Source organism: Scyliorhinus torazame, chromosome 6 (genome assembly GCF_047496885.1).
Source record: "Scyliorhinus torazame isolate Kashiwa2021f chromosome 6, sScyTor2.1, whole genome shotgun sequence".
NCBI classification, from domain to species: Eukaryota; Metazoa; Chordata; class Chondrichthyes; order Carcharhiniformes; family Scyliorhinidae; genus Scyliorhinus; species Scyliorhinus torazame.
Window position 1 is genome coordinate 294341856 of NC_092712.1, and position 18229 is coordinate 294360084.

Genomic DNA, 18229 nt, shown 5'->3' on the forward strand with positions numbered 1-18229 from the left:
AGTTTAAGGGACAGGCTCTCGATGAGAAACCTCCCCAGTGTCTGCAGACAGGGAACCAGGTGGGGCGTGTGGTCACTGGTCCTGATGTGAACGCAGGACGTGAGTGAACCAGAGGTTCAGATGTCCCGGTAGAGACCATGACCTGTACTTTCCAGTTAGATGAGCCAGACGAGGAGGACCACTCCATGCAGTTGCATTGCGTAGCTGCCGCCCCGAGTGGCCTTCATTTAGGTTACAGTGCGGGTGAATGGGCACATGTTTGAAATGGAGTTGGACACTGAGCAGCGGTCTCCATCGTCGGTCAGTGAATGTTTGACTGCATTGCGAAGGGAGCTCAAACCCTGGATATGACGGACACCCAGGCCAGTTTTGACACCTATACAATGGAACCGTTGAATACCGCAGATACTACTATCATCCCGGTGTTTTATGGGCTCCAGTTGTTGCATCTCCCACTCTTCGTGGTAAAGAGCCATGGACCCAGCATGTTAGGCTGTGATTGGTTGCGCCATCTGCAGCTGCATTGACAGCACATCCTCCAGATGGGTTTGGGAAAGGTGTTAGGAAAATACCCCGAAATGTTCCAGCCAGGATTGGGGAAGATAGAAGGGGCCGTAGCCTGCATACAGGTCGACCTGGAAGCCTTGGCTCGGTATTTTTGGGCCCGTCCAGTTCCCTATGCCTTGCAAGAAAAGGTGGGGACTGGGTTTGGTCATTTGGAGTCTTTGCAGATCATCAGACCTGTCCGGTTCACTGATTGCACAGCGCTAATGGTAATGTCGGACAAAGCGGTTCACTTAAGCAGGGACTATAATTTAACAGTGATGGCTTTGTGATTGGACCACTACCCCATGCTCCCATTGAGGATATCTATGTGTAGCTTGGGGGCGGGCGTTTGTTTATGAAGCTCGAAATGAGCCACACCTATTTGCAGCTCGAGTTAGATCGAACCTCCCGCAAATATGTCAAATATGTCACCATCAATACGCACAGGGGCCTATATGAGTAAACGCGGTGTCCTCCGCCTGTACTATTTTTCAGTACCTAATGGAGAACATCCTGCAAGTGCTTCCACGTATAGCCGTTTATTTAAATGATGCACTGGTCACTAGAGCCTTTGAGCAACAGCTCTTGGGTAACCTGGAGGCTGTGTGAAGCAGTTTTCTGAAGCTGGTGTCCGCCTCTGGCTAGCAAAGTGCATATTCCATCTGAGGGAGGTAGTCTGTTTAGGCTATCTGTTGGACCGCAAAGGTCTACACTCCATCGCGGAGAAGGTGCATGCCATCCAACAGGCCCCCACCCCGACGCACGCCTAGGAACTTTGCTCTTTCCTTGGTCTCGTTAACTAACATAGAACATAGAACGATACAGCGCAGTACAGGCCCTTCGGCCCACGATGTTACACCGAAACAAAAGCCATCTAACCTACACTATGCCATTATCATCCATATGCTTATCCAATAAACTTTTAAATGCCCTCAATGTTGGCGGGTTCACTACTGTTGCAGGTAGGGCAAGGGGATGTTTCTCTTGAACCTTGCAACTTTGGCTCCCTTACACCTTATAAAAAGTCATGTATGGGCCTGGGGCCAGCCATAGGAAACTGTTTTTCAGCAGGTAAGGAAACAGTTGTTGTCTTCCAGGTTATTGACACATTACGATCAAGCCAAGCCCTTAATCATCACATGTGATGCTTTTTCCTATGGTATCGGGGCCGTCCTGTCCCACCGAATGGAGAATGAAAGGAAACTGCCAATTGCCTTCGCCTCCTGTACATTGACTGCAGTAGAAAGCGGGTATGCGCAGATTGAGAAGGAAGGTCTGGCGGTGGTATTCGGTGTGAAACATTCTCATCAATACGTCTATGGCCGCCACTTTATTATCTTTAAGGATCATAAACCGTTGCTCAGACACTTCAAGGAGGATAAGCTGATTCCACCCATTGCTTCCATGCAAATCCAGTGCTGGGTCCTATTACCAGCCGCCTGCAAGTATTCTTTTGCGCATAGGCCAGGGACTCAAATTGCACATGCCGATGCACTGAGCTGGTTGACTTTATCAACTGGCCCCTTATTGATCGCTCCCCCCCAGACGGTCGAAGTACTTGTGATTCTGAATTTCATGGACTCCTTGCTTGTCACAGCGACGCTGAGGGGGTGGAGGATATTTGTGAAAGGTGTGGGAGGGGCCCAGCCAATCCTATACGTATGTTCTGGTGCTGCCCGAAGTTGGAGAAATTTTGGAGATCGTTCTTCGGCACCATGTCGGCAGTCTTGCATGTGGATTTGGAGCCTGGTACCCTGGGGGCCATATTCGGGGTGTCAGACTTGCCGGGGTTGCAGGCGGGAGCGGGGGCAGATGTTTTAGCCTTTGCCTCGCTGATCACTCGTAGGCGGGTTCTGTTGGGGCGGAGGTCAGCTTCTCCACCCTGTGTCTCGGCGTGGCTGGGGATCTAATGGGGTTCCTGCATTCAGAGATGGTGACGTTTGCCCTAAGAGGGGCAAATAAGGGGTTCCACAAGAGATGGGGTTTGTTTATTCTGCATTTCGGGGAGCTGGTTACCATCGACTGTTGGAAGTGGGAGGTTGATTGGGCGGAAGGAGGTGGGAGGGGGGGTGGGGTTTTGTGCTGGGTTTATTTTGTTTTGTGATGTTTTGTACATGTCAAAATGTCAAAATTTGAATCAAAATACTTAAAAAAAAATAAACAATCTTTGGGATTGCTGGACACTAGGCTGGCTCATTTCTTGTTTTGCTACAGGAGCACTCCGCACACAGTGAGTGGGGTAGACCCCACAAAGCTACTGGTGGGACGGAGACTTCGCATCCGCCTTTGCATGATTTATCCAGACAAAGGAGTGAAGCTACGTCACAACCAGGAGCAGCAAGGATTCTGCCCTACTCGGCAGCGACCTTCCAGGCACTTTGCACCAGCTGACTCAGTGTTTGTTCGAAACTTCGCCGATGGCGCCCAGTGCATCTCCGGCATTATACTTCGCCAGACAGGGCTGGTTTCTTACCGGGTGCAAGCCCTGGGTTGTACCATACCAAAGCAACTTAACTACATTCGGTCTGTCATAATATACACCAGTATATCATTCGAGTTGCAGCTAGCTAGGAGGACAGAGCTCACAGCCTGCAAAACAGACATTCACCATGTGCTGAGTGCATCGACTGGTTAGGACAAGGCAAAGGTCTTTAGTTAAAGCTAGTATCGTATCAACCCACAGTCTGAGTATGTTTAAACAGTTAATGGTTTAATAAAATAGTGTTGCACTATTTCAAGTGTTGGTGACCTGTATGTGATCCAGAACACCCAACACATCATGATACCAGGAGTGGTAGGATGCTAGCACTTCTTAGAACTACCTGCAAGTGATCTGCCTTCCGCCAGCATTCCGTCATCCTGCAACATGGACAACATCAGCCCGCCGCCGCCGCTCCGCATCACCGGCAACCTCTAGGCCAACTGGAAGATTTTCAAATAGCGCTTCCAGCTCTTCCTCGAAGCCACGGACAGGGAGGGTGCCTCGGACACCAGAAAGATTGCTCTTCTCCTCTCCACGGCCGGGGACCATGCCATCCACATTTTCAACTCTCTCACCTTTGCAGATGACGAAGATAAGACGAAGTTCAAGACGGTCCTCCTCAAGTTTGACACTCATTGCAACGTAGAAGTGAATGAAAGTTTCGAACGCTACGTGTTCCAGCAGCATTTGCAGGGTAAGGATGAACCTTTCCAATCGTTTCTAACGGGCCCACCTCCGACTCCATGATACGCGACCAGATCGTTTTCGGAGTTCCGTCGGACCCCCTACGTCAGCAGCTCCTCAAAGTAAAGCAACTCACCCTAGCGACCACCATAGAGACCTGTGTCTTACATGAAAACGCGACGAGTTGGTATTCCCATATACAAGCGGCTGAAACGGCCACGAGGCGGAACAGGTCTAAGTGATTGAGCACCTCCAGGGCCTCAGCTTGGATGAGGGCGGCCATTTCGCGCACTTTTCGCGGACTCCCGCACTTGTACGCACCAAACGAGGGGACGGCGACGTTGAGGAACGTAATGCGCAGGCGCGCACCACGCATGACCACACCGCGCATGCGTGGTGGCGCAGCGAACATGCTGACGTCACGACGTGTGGCAACTGTGGCTCCGCCCATTTAAAGTGGCAATGCCCCACAAAATCTCGACAATGCCTACGATGTGGAAGACTTGGCCACTATGCTGCCTGCTGTCGAGCAGCTCAGCCTGCCAATTCATATCGCTTCAGCCAGCCTCGCAGGAATGTTCGGGCAATTCAACCCACAGTCACCGAGTCCGATGTGGACCTCCCACACAGCAGTGACACCGAGGACCTGCAGGCGCCTTTTCGAGTCGGTGTCGTAACGAAAAACAGGCTGTCCACGAAGCAAAGACACCAGCCGCTGTCAGTAAACAGCATCGATCCAGACGATGAGTGGTGTGCCACCCTGATGGTCAACCGGTCCCAAATTCCGCCTGGACACTGGTGCCTCCGCCAATCTCATGGCGTGGTCTGCTTTCCAAAGCCTTCGTGTCAAACCAGCCATCCTTCCATCGGCCTGCCAGCTATTGGACTACAATGGCAACATCATTCCTGCTACCGGCTCGTGCCAACTTGAAGTGACGCACAAGTCACGAAAAGCCATCCTTCCTTTCAAGATCATGGGCTCCTCAAAGGACCCCCTGCTTGGCGCACAGGTGTGCAAGCTGCTGAACCTCGTTCAAAGAGTCCACTCTCTCTCCTGATGACACGTCTGCCTTCCAGGACGCTGACTTCAGGGCGCAACTCGACGCCATCATCGACCAGCACCGCGATGTCTTCGAAGGCATGGGCACGCTCCCATATACTTACAAGATCCTACTCAAACAGAACACCACGCCTGTGGTGCATGCACCTCGCAGAGTCCCAGCACCCCTCAAGGACCGACTCAAGCAGCAGCTGCAGGACCTCCAAGATCAAGGAGTGATCTCCAGAGTTACGGAACCAACCGACTGGGTCAGTTCCATGGTGTGCGTAAAAAAGCCTTCCGGCGAACTCAGAATTTGTATTGATCCCAAGGATCTGAATCGCAATATCACGAGGGAGCATTATCCAATCCCCAAGCGCGAAGAGATCACATGCGAGATGGCTCGCGCCAAGCTCTTCACCAAACATGACGCCTCGAAAGGATTCTGGCAAATCCAGCTCGACAAATCCAGCAGGAAACTGTGTACATTCAATACCCCCTTTGGCAGATATTGTTACAACAGGATGCCGTTTGGGATCACATCGGCTTCAGAAGTGTTCCACAGGATCATGGAACAGATGATGGAAGGCATTGAAGGTGTTTGCGTCTATGTCGATGACATAATCATTTGGTCCACCACCCCTCAGGAGCATGTCAGTCACCTCCAGCGCATGTTCAAACGCATACAGGAGCAGGGCCGACGCCTCAACAGAGCCAAATGTTCCTTTGGTCAGACTGAACTCAAGTTCCTAGGGGACCACATCTCCCAGTTGGGTGTGCGGCTGGATGCGGACAAGGTGGCTGCTATCACAGCCATGAAAACGCCAGAGGACAAGAAGGCGGTCCTCCGATTTCTGGGCACGGTCAACTTCCTAGGGAAGTTCATCCCTAACCTCGCCTCTCATACCACGGCTCTCAGGAACCTGGTCAGGAAGACGACAGACTTCCAATGGCTTCCTGCCCATGAGCGCGAATGGAGAGAACTCAAAACCAAACTCACCACGGCCCCGGTATTTGCGTTTTATGATCCAGCAAAAGAGACAAAAATTTTGACCGCATTGGGGCAGTGCTCCTGCAACGCGATGAGGCCTCATCATGGACCCCCGTTGCATATGCGTCACGTGCCATGATCCCCACGGAACAGCGCTATGCGCAGATAGAAAAGGAGTGCCTGGGCCTGTTGACCGGTGTCGTCAAGTTTCATGATTATGTGTACGGCCTTCCCAAATTCACCGTCGAGACCGACCATCGCCCGCTGGTCAATATAATACAAAAAGACTTGAACGACATGACGCCTCGCCTCCAGCGCATTCTGCTCAAGCTCCGGCGATATGACTTCCAGCTGGTATACACCCTGGGCAAAGACCTAATTATTGCCGATGCTCTCTCCAGGGCAGTCAACATTCCATGTGACCCAGCGGGATTCGTCTGCCAAGTTGACGCCCATGTGGCCTTCGTGGCCTCCAATTTACCTGCCACGGATGAACGCCTCGTCCAAATTCGCCGCGAGACAGCAGCTGACCCCCTGCTACAGCGTGTCATGCGCCACCTAACAGACGGGTAGCTCAAGGGCCAATGCCCGCAGTTCTACAACATCAGAGACGATCTGGCGGTAGTCGATGGTGTTCTTCTGTAACTAGACCGCATTGTCATCCCATACAGCATGTGCCAGCTCGTCTTGGAACAGCTACACGAGGGCCATCTTGACGTGGAGAAGTGCCGCCGACGGGCCCGATAGGCAGTGTACTGGCCCGGCATCAATGACGACATCGCCAACACAGTGCTCAACTGCCCCACTTGTCAGCGTTTCCAGCCGGCCCAACCACGTGAGACCCTACAGCCCCATGAGTTGGTCACGTCCCCTTGGTCCAAGGTGGGCATCGACCTCTTCCATGCGCTGGGCGGGGACTATGTTCTGATTGTAAACTATTTTTCTAACTACCCGGAGGTGGTACGTTTACACAACATCACATCGTCTGCAGTCATCCGTGCCTGTAAGGACACCTTTGCTCGACACTGCATCCCACTCACTGTGATGTCGGACAATGGCCCCTGCTTTGTAAGCCAGGAATGGTCCAACTTTGCCAGGAGGTACAACTTTGTGCATGTGACATCCAGTCCTCTGTACCCCCAATCCAATGGCAAAGCGGAGAAGGGCGTCCACATAGTAAAACGGCTCCTCTGCAAGGCTGCAGATGCTGGGTCCGATTTCTACCTCGCCCTGCTGGCCTATCGCTCGGCCCCACTCTCCACGGGCCTGTCGCCAGCCCAGCTGCTCATGGGTCGCACCCTGAGGACAACGGTGCCGTTCATTCACGTCCCAGACCTCGACCACGTTCCGGTCCTTCAACGAATGCAACTGTCCCGTGCACAGCACAAGGCGGCTCATGACTCCCGTGCAGCTGATCTCCCTGCTCTGGCTCCAGATGACAACGTCCGTATCCATCTTCCGGATGGTGGCTGGTCTGCAACTGCTGTGGTTCTTCGGCAGGTGGCTCCCCGCTCGTTCCTGGTTCGTCTGCAGGACGGCTCCATTCTGCGCCGCAATCAACATGCCCTTCGTCTCGTTCCACGCTCACTCAGTGATCCTCCACCATTGCCATGCCCTCCTGTTGATCCTGACCTGGACTATGCGGAGATTCCGGTTACTATGCAGCCTCCTCACTCTGACGCAGTCCAGCCTGCTCCTCAGCCGGCGGCTCCCGACCCACCGTTGAGACGGTCAACCAGAATTTGTCGCCCACCTCAGAGACTTAATTTGTGAACGTTGTGGACTTATGGACTTTATGATCTGTTCTGTTCTTCCGTTTAATCATTCAAGTGGTTTGTATATAGTGTTCATCTCGTTATTTGTGTGACACACTGTTTTTCTGCACCAGGCACCTTCCCATGTAAATAGCTTAGTTTTATGAACATAGTTCTGTAAATATTTCGCACACACGTAGTCAGGAACATTCCCCATCCACTATTTATTGTCATGCAGGCACATTTTTTTATAAAAGGGGGATGTTATAATATACACCAGTATATCATGGTGCAGACACACACTGATGGACACACAGTGGGACCAATCAACATACACAACACCGCAGCCAATCACCAGTGAGAGCACACGCACTATAAAGACAGAGGGCATCAGAGTTCCTGCTCATTCGAGTAGCAGCTAGCTAGGAGGACCGAGCTCACAGCCTGCAACACAGTCATTCACCATGTGCTGAGTGCATCGACTGGTTAGGACAAGGCAAAGGTCTTTAGTTAAAGCTAGTATCGCATCAACCCACAGTCTGAGTATGTTTAAACAGTTAATGGTTTAATAAAATAGTGTTGCACTATTTCAAGTGTTGGTGACCTGTATGTGATCCAGAACACGCAACACATCAAGATCTAAGCGAAAGTTCCTCGTCCTCGGAAACGTCTCCTCAAACCGCATCTACTGCCTGATCAAGCCACGGCAGAACCTTGTCCTTGGAAACCTCTTCTAAAACCACATCTGCTGCCTGCTCAGGCCTCAGTGGGACCGCAAGTGGGTCAGGACACCAAAATGACTGAGGTCGTCGACTCGGACTCAGAGATGGAAACGCAGGAGGTCTCCGATGGGGAACCTTCCGATCCACAACCTCGTGAATGGAAGCCACAGCGACGTTCATGCTGTAAGCGGCATTAGCCTTCTTGATAAATGCCACCCCATCCAGAACCTCGGGTGCACGATGCCCAACCAAATGCTACAAAGGCCCGCCACCCTCCTTTTCCACGGTCTTCGGAGGATTCTTCGGACTTGTGGGAGGGGGAGAGAATGTTAGAATCCGCATGTCTTATGGGATAGGGATGTTTAACTATCCTGTGGATCTTGCAGAATACGAGCTTCCCCAATAAGGGGAGAGGAACCTTTTAAAAAAAATATTTTTATTCCGGAACCTTTAACAATGTTTGTTTTGTATAAATAGAGTTGGCCAGTAAGGCACCGACTAGAGAAGACCCAGTGGGGAACTACTGGAGCTGTATGTAATAGTAAATTATAAAATCAAGTAAGTTTTTTTGTTTTCCACCAACTCAGTGTGGACTCTTCATGCCCCTTACAAAATGCACCCATCCATTCCTTCAAGGTGCAAAAACCCAAACAAAGCCAGTTAATCATGGCAGACAAAAGAAGTAAAAAAATTGTATAATATGAAAAGAAAAGGTTCAGAAATAGTAATAAACCTGAGGATTGGGAGGTTTTTAGAAAACGGGAAAGGAAGGCCAAAAAACTGATAAAGGGAGAACAGAATATGAATGCAATCTAGCAAAAAAATAAAATTGGAGTGTAAAAGATTCAACAGACATGTGAAAAGGAAATGTTTGGCTAAGACAAATGTAGGTCCATTACGGGAAGGGTCAGGAGAATTTAAAATGGGCAATAGAGAAATGTCAGGGAAGCAAAATAAGTACTTTGTGCACGATCTACGAACCTTGTTGCGCCCAAAAGGCGGCGCAGACAGTAGATTCTGAAGATCGCTCTTCTGGGATCTACCCAGCTCACCATGCCTCATGATATCTAATGCAATCTCTCAAGACGTCGCGATCTGAATCCCGTCCATTGGGGGCGGGATCACTATCTGACAAATCTGCATATGAGAGTGAGATAGCTAGTCTCATTGTAAAATACACTCCCCTGATCTGCCCAAAGCATTGGGATCTAGCCCCTTTGCCTCAGAGACATCGGGCGAGTGCTATTCAATGCTGGTTCCCACAAATGGGGACCAGATGGAGCATCACATATAAGGGTCTCCCAGCGGTTCGGAGACCCCCAGCTGCTTGCCCTCTGGGGCAGAGTGGCACCCTGGCACTGCTGGTGTGAGCCGAGCACTTAGGCATTGCCAGCCTGGCAGCACCAGCCTGGCAGTGCCACCTGGATGCCAGCCTGGCATTGGTAATGTTCCCAGGTAGCACAAGCAGGGACATTGCCAGCATGCCAGGCTGGTGGTGCCAGGACGGCATTTTTCCTGAGGCGGAGATTGGGCCTGGAGATGCCCTGTGCGTGTTAGGTCGGGTGCGAGAGGGCCCCACGGACCCCCATATAAGTGAGTTGGGGCTTTGGGGAGGGGTTTGGGGATCGCGTCGGGGGGGTAGAGAGATCGGGGTGCTATTTAAAAATGTTGGCACTCCTCAATGCAGGAAATGGGACTCAGTGTGGCCTTGGCGGGGTGTTCCCACTGAGGCCCCAAATTGAAAGTGGGTCCCGCTAGACAGCATGGATAAATGCTCTTCTCACTGGATTCTGTTCCAATTTGGTTACATTGCCCCCATTGTGTCTGTTTTCATGAAGGAAGATACATGAAACCTCCCAGTTGTAGAGATTCCAGGGACTATGGAAAATGAGGCGTTGAAGGAATTAGTATAAGGAAGAAGGTTGATTTGTCAAAATTAATGGGACTGAAAGTTGTTAAGCCCCTGAGTGTTGAAAAAGGTTTTTATAGAGATAGTGGATGCATTGATGATCCAAAGTTCTATAGAAGTTCAGTGATGCAGTGGATGCATTGATGATCCAAAGTTCTAGGGCTGCACGGTGGCACAGTGGTTAGCACTGCTGCCTCACAGCTCCAGGGTCCTGGGTTCAATTCTAGCCTCGAGTGACTGGCTGTGTGGAGTTTGCACTTTCTCCTGTGTCTGCTCAGACTTTTGTTAAGATTTATTTGAGTTGATGTCACTGAGGAAAACCATTGCTGCTTTTAAGAGTGCAATTAAAAGAGCTAGAAAGGAAAATCATGAGGTAATTAAAAAGCAATAGGTTAGTGTATTTATTCCTCTTTTTAACCCAAGGACACTGGAACCACCTGGAGTGTCCATACAAAAATAACAGGTGGGGGCCTGACCCAAGGTAACGTACCCTTTCAGAGGGTCGGTGCAGACTCGATCTGCACTGCAGTAGTGATTCCAAAATATTCTGAGGCGCTTCACAAGAGGCAAGTGACACAGAACTTCATCTGGGGACCTTAGCACAAGTTGGCTGAAACCTTGGTCTAAGAGGTTGGGAGTAAAGACAACCTTAAAGGAGAGAAGTAGCAGGATAAGAGATCATAGAACATACCGCGTAGAAGGAGGCCATTCAGCCCATTGAGTCTGCATCGACCCACTTAAGCCCTCACTTCCACCCTATCCCTGTAGCCCAATAACCCCTCCTGACCTTTTTTTGGACACTAAGGGCAATTTATCATGGCCAATCCACCTAACCTGCACGTCTTTGGACTGTGGGAGGAAACCGGAGCACCCGGAGAAAACCCACACAGACACGGGGAAAACGTGCAGACTCCACACAGACAGTGACCCAGCGGGGAATCGAACCTGGGACCCTGGCGCTGTGAAGCCACAATGCTATCCACTTGTGCTACCGTGCTGCCCTTTGATCGAAGGAAGAAAATTCCAGAACTTAGTGCTTCGAGGGCTAGCCTAACTGGACAGAGACTGGCGATCAAACCAGTGATCACCTCTGCCTGTACAGCAGCATTACTCAATGGATGGATAGAGTCAGATAATCTTCCATCAGTTTACCTTTTATTTGTTTTACTTTGCCAATAAAGTTTGTGCTAAACACCCTCACAGTGGCTTTCACGCCCACCCCTCCATTCAATACCTTCTCACTCCTCACAACAGAAAAAAAATATTTTCTCAGTATGTTGACTGTTTTGTGCCGAAGTGTTGGGGCTGAGGGTGGCTGTTGCCTGTCATGTGTTTGGAGTTGGACAATTGTCAGACGAAAATCATGAAGAGCTCCCCTCAATAAAAGCAGTTAGTTGTCTCTTTTGTTAAATTAAAAGCACCCGGGGGAGAAAGAAAATACATGCGAGGAAAGACTGGAGCAGGAACAGTCTGCAGGCTAATTGGTGACAGCTTGTGACACGAATTGTTTAATTTTGTAGTTCAGTATAGCAAAAAGAAAGATGCTGGAGATGGGTGACAAAGTGTGAAAATGCAAGCCTCCCCCTTGCCTCCTCCTCCCCTGATGTTTTAGGAAGATCTGCAAGTTGACTCTCTCCCTCACCTTTAATTGGGCTGGGTGGGTTTATAAATAGGACGGCTGGGAGGGGAGTTTGAGTACCTGGAATCGGTTTCAATCGGGATTTGGTCAGAGGCAGGCACCACTCACACCGAGAAGATGGGCAGAGATAGGAGCGGCTGTGTGGCCAGAAGCGCCTTGCTGACAGCGCTGGCTCTGCTCCTCTGCTGCCCGGTGGCCGGGAACACGGCGGAGCAGGACAGCCACACCGAGCACGGCGACTCTCGCTGGGGCAACGAGACGGGAGACCCCCAGCCTGGCTTTCACATCGTCTCCTTGCGGTGGGAGCAGGTCCAAGCTCCCTATGTCTTAGCACTGTGGATCTTAGTGGCCAGCCTGGGACAGGCAGGTGAGTGAACGATGGGGAGGGAGGTTGCACACAAGTCCCACAGATGATTGTTTCTGCCGAGCCGGAAAATAAAGATACCAGCTGGGTTATTGCTGGAACTGGGAATATGCATGAGCTTTCTCTTAACGTGAATCTTTTTGCTGTCATGGATAGTCCATCTGATGCTGGCAGAGCTCAAAAAAAGGTGCATCGCCCGGCTGCCTGGAGGAGAATTCAGAGAGGGAATGGGGCATTTGGGAGGGGTGTGTGTGGGGAAACTGCCCACAAACAGAGGGTTTGTGAAATCTGTGTCGCTTTAAAACGTTGACCTACTCTACGATCAGCTGGGCAATGGTTCTTGTGCGATTTGGCGGTTTCGAATTCCTTGCGGATTCCACTCCCCTGCATGTGAAAATTAGAGTTTTATTTTAACACCAGTTCTACCCATTCAAATGTTGAATTTCTGCAAGATGCTGCAGGGGCTGACATTGACTGGACTCCTCACTCGCAAGAATATTTGGAGGTGTCCTTGTTTTTTTTTGCTCTGCAGAGGTAGAAAGGAAATGTCGATTAAATAAACCAAAGCTATTTGCCAATACTTCTGATTGTAACAGTTTGAGTTGACGGTGCCTGGAATCAATGATTCCTTGACCCAAACAGTTTGCAGCAAGAGAGACATCCACCGTTCAGTAATGTTCCTGAACAATTAATAAGGGAAAGCGAAGACAGCCCCTGGTTCCAATTATTCCAATTTCCCATCAGGTTGTCAATGCTATTGCCCCTGTTGGCATAGCAACCGAGATTGAGACTGTGAAGTGTGAAGTATGGCGGAAGTGAGTTAATTTGATTTGTGCAGGCAAGGAGACTGGGGACGCGCCCTTGATTCCGAGTTTGGCATTGGTTGGGTTAGATTCCAGGTGTGTTTGGAAATTCTCTTTTTTTTAAATACCTGCGAATTTCTAAATCTCGAGGGGAGTTGACCATAAGCCTTTGGATGAGGTTGGAAATCAACGTCCAATCCAGCTACTTAAATGGATATCTAACATCGAATGGCATTTATCAGAAGAGCGGGGAAATTCTCTTTGGCGATTTGCACAACATTCTTCCCTCGAACAATCTCATCAAAAGTAGGTTATTTCACTCCCCTGACTATTGTTTGCAGCACCATTGTTGACTGCCAACGAGAGCAATTGTCTGCTGTGCAATGTAATGATTTGAAACACTTTGGAATATACTGAGAGATGGAGTAAGGGAGATTTAGCACTAAGCTTGGGGGGGGGGGGGGGAGGGACCCTGAGTGCTTCAGAGGTAGTCGTGTTATTCACCCTGGGGTAACACGGACTGCAACTGGATGCAGTTGTACTTGAAAGTAGACTCCAAACTGTGATGTTGGTTCAATACGCTTTATTGAACTTGTTAAGCAGTGCACACAGTTCGCTGTGGGTTTGACACTCTACTAATCTAAGCGTGCTTGTTGTAACTAACTAGACCAGACTAGCTCTGAGCCACATGCAGAAGGTGCTGACTGATATATACACCCTGACTGTCACTACAGTTGTCACCAGTGGAAAGAGGCAGAGAGCTGATGCCTCGTGTGTTTTATAGTGGGAGACCACCATCTAGTGTTCTGCCTGGTGATTGGTTGTGTTCTGTCCTGTGTGTTGATTGGCTGTACTGGGTGTCTGTCACTGCCTGTCTATATCTCATGTACATGAGTGCATATCATGATATCCCCCCTTTTTCAAAAAGAAATGTTGGTTGCTTGGAGCATATGCGACTGTATTTACATGTATGACTATTTACATTAAATGGCGAGTGGATGAATAGATACATGAGAGGTGTCTAGTATGCTGATTCAGAACAAAATTTACAAGATAAATGTCTATAAGTCCAATCTTTGGGCTTGCGTCGGATCCTTGTCGACCGCCTGAGAGGTGGAGGTGGGGGCGATGGCGCCTTGACAGGCGGGATTGCTGCCAGATTGGTGGCCTCATGGTGCGAGGTGTCCGGAGGAGGCACAACAACATCTGGAAAAGTAAGACCTGGTGGTGGGCAGGCAACTTTGCGCAGTGCCCTTCTGCTGCGCCTGACAATGGAGCCATCAGCCATACGAACTACAAATGATCTGGGAGCAGCCTGTCAAACAACAACAGCTGGAGCTGACCAGCCTCCATCAGGTAGCTTGATCCGAACAACATCTTCCGGAGATAGCACAGGCAAATCGGTAGCATGAGCATCGTACGTCAGCTTCTGCCAGTTCCTGAGTTGCTGCACCTTTTGCAGCACTGGGAGGTGATCCAGGTCTGGTACGTGTATGGCCGGAATAGTCGTTCATAGGTCTCTATTCATGAGGGGTTGAGCCGGAGATATACCGGTGGACAGAGGGGTTGCCCTGTACGCCAACAGCGCAAGGTTGAAGTCAGAAGCAGAGTCCGCAGCCTTGCAGGGCAGTTGTTTCACTATATGGACCCCTTTCTCGACCTTCCCGTTGGACTGCGGGTAGTGTGGGCTTGAGTTGATGTGGTTGAATTGGTACGACTTGGCGAAATTGGACCACTCTTGGCTGTGGAAGCAGGGACCATTTTCACTCATGACAGTGAGTGGAATACCTGGCAAATGTCTCCTTGCAGGCCTTGATGACTGTCCTTGAAGTGAGGTCTGACAGCTTCACAACTTCCGGGTAATTTGAGAAGTAATCTATGATGAGCACATAGTCACGCCCATTGGCGTGAAAAAGGTCGATTCCCACCTTGGACCACGGAGAGGTCACGATCTTGTGTTGCTGGAGTGTTTCTTTTGCCTGAGCAGGCTGGAAACGCTGGCAGGTCGCACAATTGAGGACCATGTTGGATATGTCCTGGCTGATTCCAGGCCAATAGACAGCCTGCCGGGCCCTGCGCCTACACTTTTCGACACCTAGGTGTCCCTTGTGGATTTGTTTGAGCACTAAGCTCTGCAGACTGTGAGGAATAACAATAGGATCTAGCTTGAGGAGGATCCCCGCGACGCCTGTCCGGTCGTCCTTCACATTAAAGAACTGAGGGCATTGCCCTTTTTGCCAGCCATTTGCAAGGTGGTGCATTACACGCTGCAGAAGAGGGTCTTTGGCAGCCTCTTCACGAATGCTGATCACTCTTTCATCTGAGGCCGGGATGTTGTTGGCACACAGCTGCACCTGTGCCTCAATGTGGCGGATGAAGTCAACCTGTTCACAGGGCGAGGTGATGGAGCGGGACAGGGCATCCGCAATTATCAGCTCCTTGCCTGTTGTGTATACTAACTCAAAATCGTACCTTCGGAGTCGAAGGAGAATGTGCTGAAGCCTGGGAGCCATGTCATTCAAGTCCTTATGAATGATATGGACCAAGGGTCTGTGGTCAGTCTCCACTGAAGGTTGGTCGACTGCATATGTAGTCATGGAACTTTACAATGCCGATTAGGAGCCCCAGGCCCTCTTTTACTATTTGGGCGTACCTCTGTTCAGTAGGAGTCATGGCCCTTGACCCATAAGCAACAGGAGCCCAGGATGAGGAGTCATCCCTCTGGAGGAGCACCGCACTAATGACATCCTGGCTTGCGTCCGTGGAGATTTTTGTTTCCCTGTCCGGGTCAAAAAACGCTAGTACCGGAGCAGTGGTGAGCTTTGCTTTGAGCTCGAGCCTCTCGGCTTGATGTGTGTAGCCACTGGAATGCAGTGGGCTTCTTCACCAGAAGCCTGAGAGCTGTGGTGTGTGAGGCCATGTTAGGAATGAATTTTCCCAAGAAGCTCACCATTCCGAGGAAGCGTAGTACCGCCTTCTTGTCTTCATGGTGTTAATGGCCTTGACCGTGTCCGAATCTGGTCACACACCCTGCTGGGAAATCTAGTCACCCAAGAACTTGATGGATGACATGCCAAAGGAGCACTTGGCCTTGTTCAGCTTGAGGCCGTTTGCATGGACACGTCGAAAGACTTGTTTAAGATGAGATATGTGTTCCTCGGGGGTCGTGGACCATATGATTACATCATCTACGTAGACACGCACGCACTCAATGCCCTCCATCATCTGCTCCATGATCCTGTGGAAGATTTCAGAGGCTGAGACAATGGCGAACGGCACACTGTTATAACAGTACCTGCCAAATGGTGTATTGAACGTGCAGAGCTTCCTGCTGGACTCGTCCAGTTTTATCTGCCAGAAACCATGTGATGCATCTAGCTTCGTGAAGAATTTTCACATGTGCCATCTCGCTGGTCAGTTCCTCCGGTTTCGGAATCGGGTAGTTTTCCCGCATTATGTTCTGGTTAAGATATTTGGGATCTATGCATATCCGCAACTCTCCTGAGGGCTTCTTCACACAGACCATCGAGCTGACCCTGTCAGTCGGTTCCGTCACTTCGGAGATTATGCCCTGGTCTTGGAGCTCCTGTAGCTGTGCCTTTAAACGCTCTTTCAGAGGAGCCGGCACCCAGCATGGTGCATGGATTACAGGCGTGGCATCAGGCCTGAGTAGGGTCTTGTAGCAGTATGGCAGAGTACCCATTCCATCAAACACATCTGGATATTGAGCAAGGATGTCAGCCTGAAGATCCACATTGGAACAAGACATGGCATGGACTTGCTGTACGAGGTTGAGTAGCTTGCATGCATGGGCACCGAGCAGGGATGCCTTGTCAGGCTTGACGATTTCGAATCGCAGTGTGGCAATGATGGTCTTGTTGGAGACGAATAGATGACAAGATCCTAGTGCAGTTATAGCATTGCCATTATAATCGAGGAGCTGGCAGGCTGGCGGAAGAATTTTGGGTTGCTTTTTAATGCGGTCAAAATCAGCTTGAGAGATGAGATTGGTAGAAGCACCAGTGTCCAGCTTGAACTATATGCTGCATTGATTTACGTGTATGACAGCACGCCATTCGTCCGCTGAATCCACATTGAGGAGAGATAGGCGTCTTGCTGAACTTGAGGAGGCATCCTCACATGTAGTGATGATGCCCAGACGATAGGGGGACTCCAGGCAGTCGTCCTCTGGATCCGTAGTGCTACCAGGATCAGAATCCAGTAAACCTTGTTGTACACATGGAACGCGCTTGCGTTGAAATTGGGATCGCTGGCCCTTGACTGGCGGTGCAGACCTGCACAAGGCTGCATAATGTCCAGGCTTCCCGCAATTTAAACATCGCCTGCATTTTGCAGGGCATTGCCGCTTTAAATGGGCGGTGCCGCAGTTCAGACACGTCATGACGTTGACGTTGTTACGCTCCGTGTGTTGTCGCACATGCGCAGTGCGGTCAGCCGACGTTCGCACCTGCGCAGTTTGGTTTTCGTCCGCTTCGTTGTCCTGTTCGTGCTGCGCATGCATGGTGCCCCGGGAAAAGCGCGCGAAATGGCCGCTATCATCGGTACTGAGGCGCTGCATCCGGGCAATGGTCTGTACACTCTCTGCCTCGTTGGAGGCAAGTTTTTCGTATTCTGCCGATTTGAGACTGGAGTACCGATTTCTCGCATGCTCATGCACTATACACGTCTCGATTGCGACTGGCAGGGTCATGCGCTGAATTTTGAGGAGTTGCTTCCGCAAGGAATCGGAGTGCACCCAAACACGATCTGATCCCTGATGATGGAATCAGCGGTGTCACCATAATTGCAGGACTGCGCTAATATATGGACATGAGTTAGAAAGGATTGGAAAGGTTCATCCTCACCCTGAGGGCGTTGCTGGAAGAGCTAGTGCTCAAAGCTCTCATTTGTTTCGACTTCACAGTGACTGTCAAATGTCTCTAAAATGGTCTTGAATTTGGTCTTGTCCTGGCTGTCGGTAAAATTAGACGAGTTGAAAATCTGGATGGCTTGGTCCCCCGCAGTTGATAGGAGCGGCGCGATTTTTCTGGCATCGGACGCATCCTCGTGGCCTGAGGCCTCAATGTAGAGAAGGAACCTTTGCTTGAAGACCCGCCAGTTGGCGCCGAGATTGCCGGAGATCCCTAGCTGTGTAGGGGCCTGGATCTTCTCCATGCCATTGGAAGGCACTTGCTGGTTGTCACAGAATCACTCGAGGTAAGCCACTTAGAGGAAGTAGACTACTGGTACCATGTCGTGTTATTCACCCTGGGGTAACACGGACTGCAACTGGATG

The 18229-nt window shown here is 50.4% G+C and overlaps 1 protein-coding gene across 1 annotated transcript in view; it reads left to right on the plus strand.

The window, feature by feature from the left end:
- The first annotated feature begins 11864 nt into the window (after positions 1 to 11864).
- LOC140425514 (sodium/hydrogen exchanger 3-like) overlaps positions 11865 to 18229 on the plus strand; it is a 175929-nt gene continuing 169564 nt past the window's right edge. Inside the window, exon 1 of the mRNA XM_072509879.1 lies at positions 11865 to 12133. Coding sequence (XP_072365980.1) covers positions 11884 to 12133 — 250 coding nt within the window. The 5' untranslated portion in view covers positions 11865 to 11883. The remainder of the gene's footprint in view (positions 12134 to 18229) is intronic.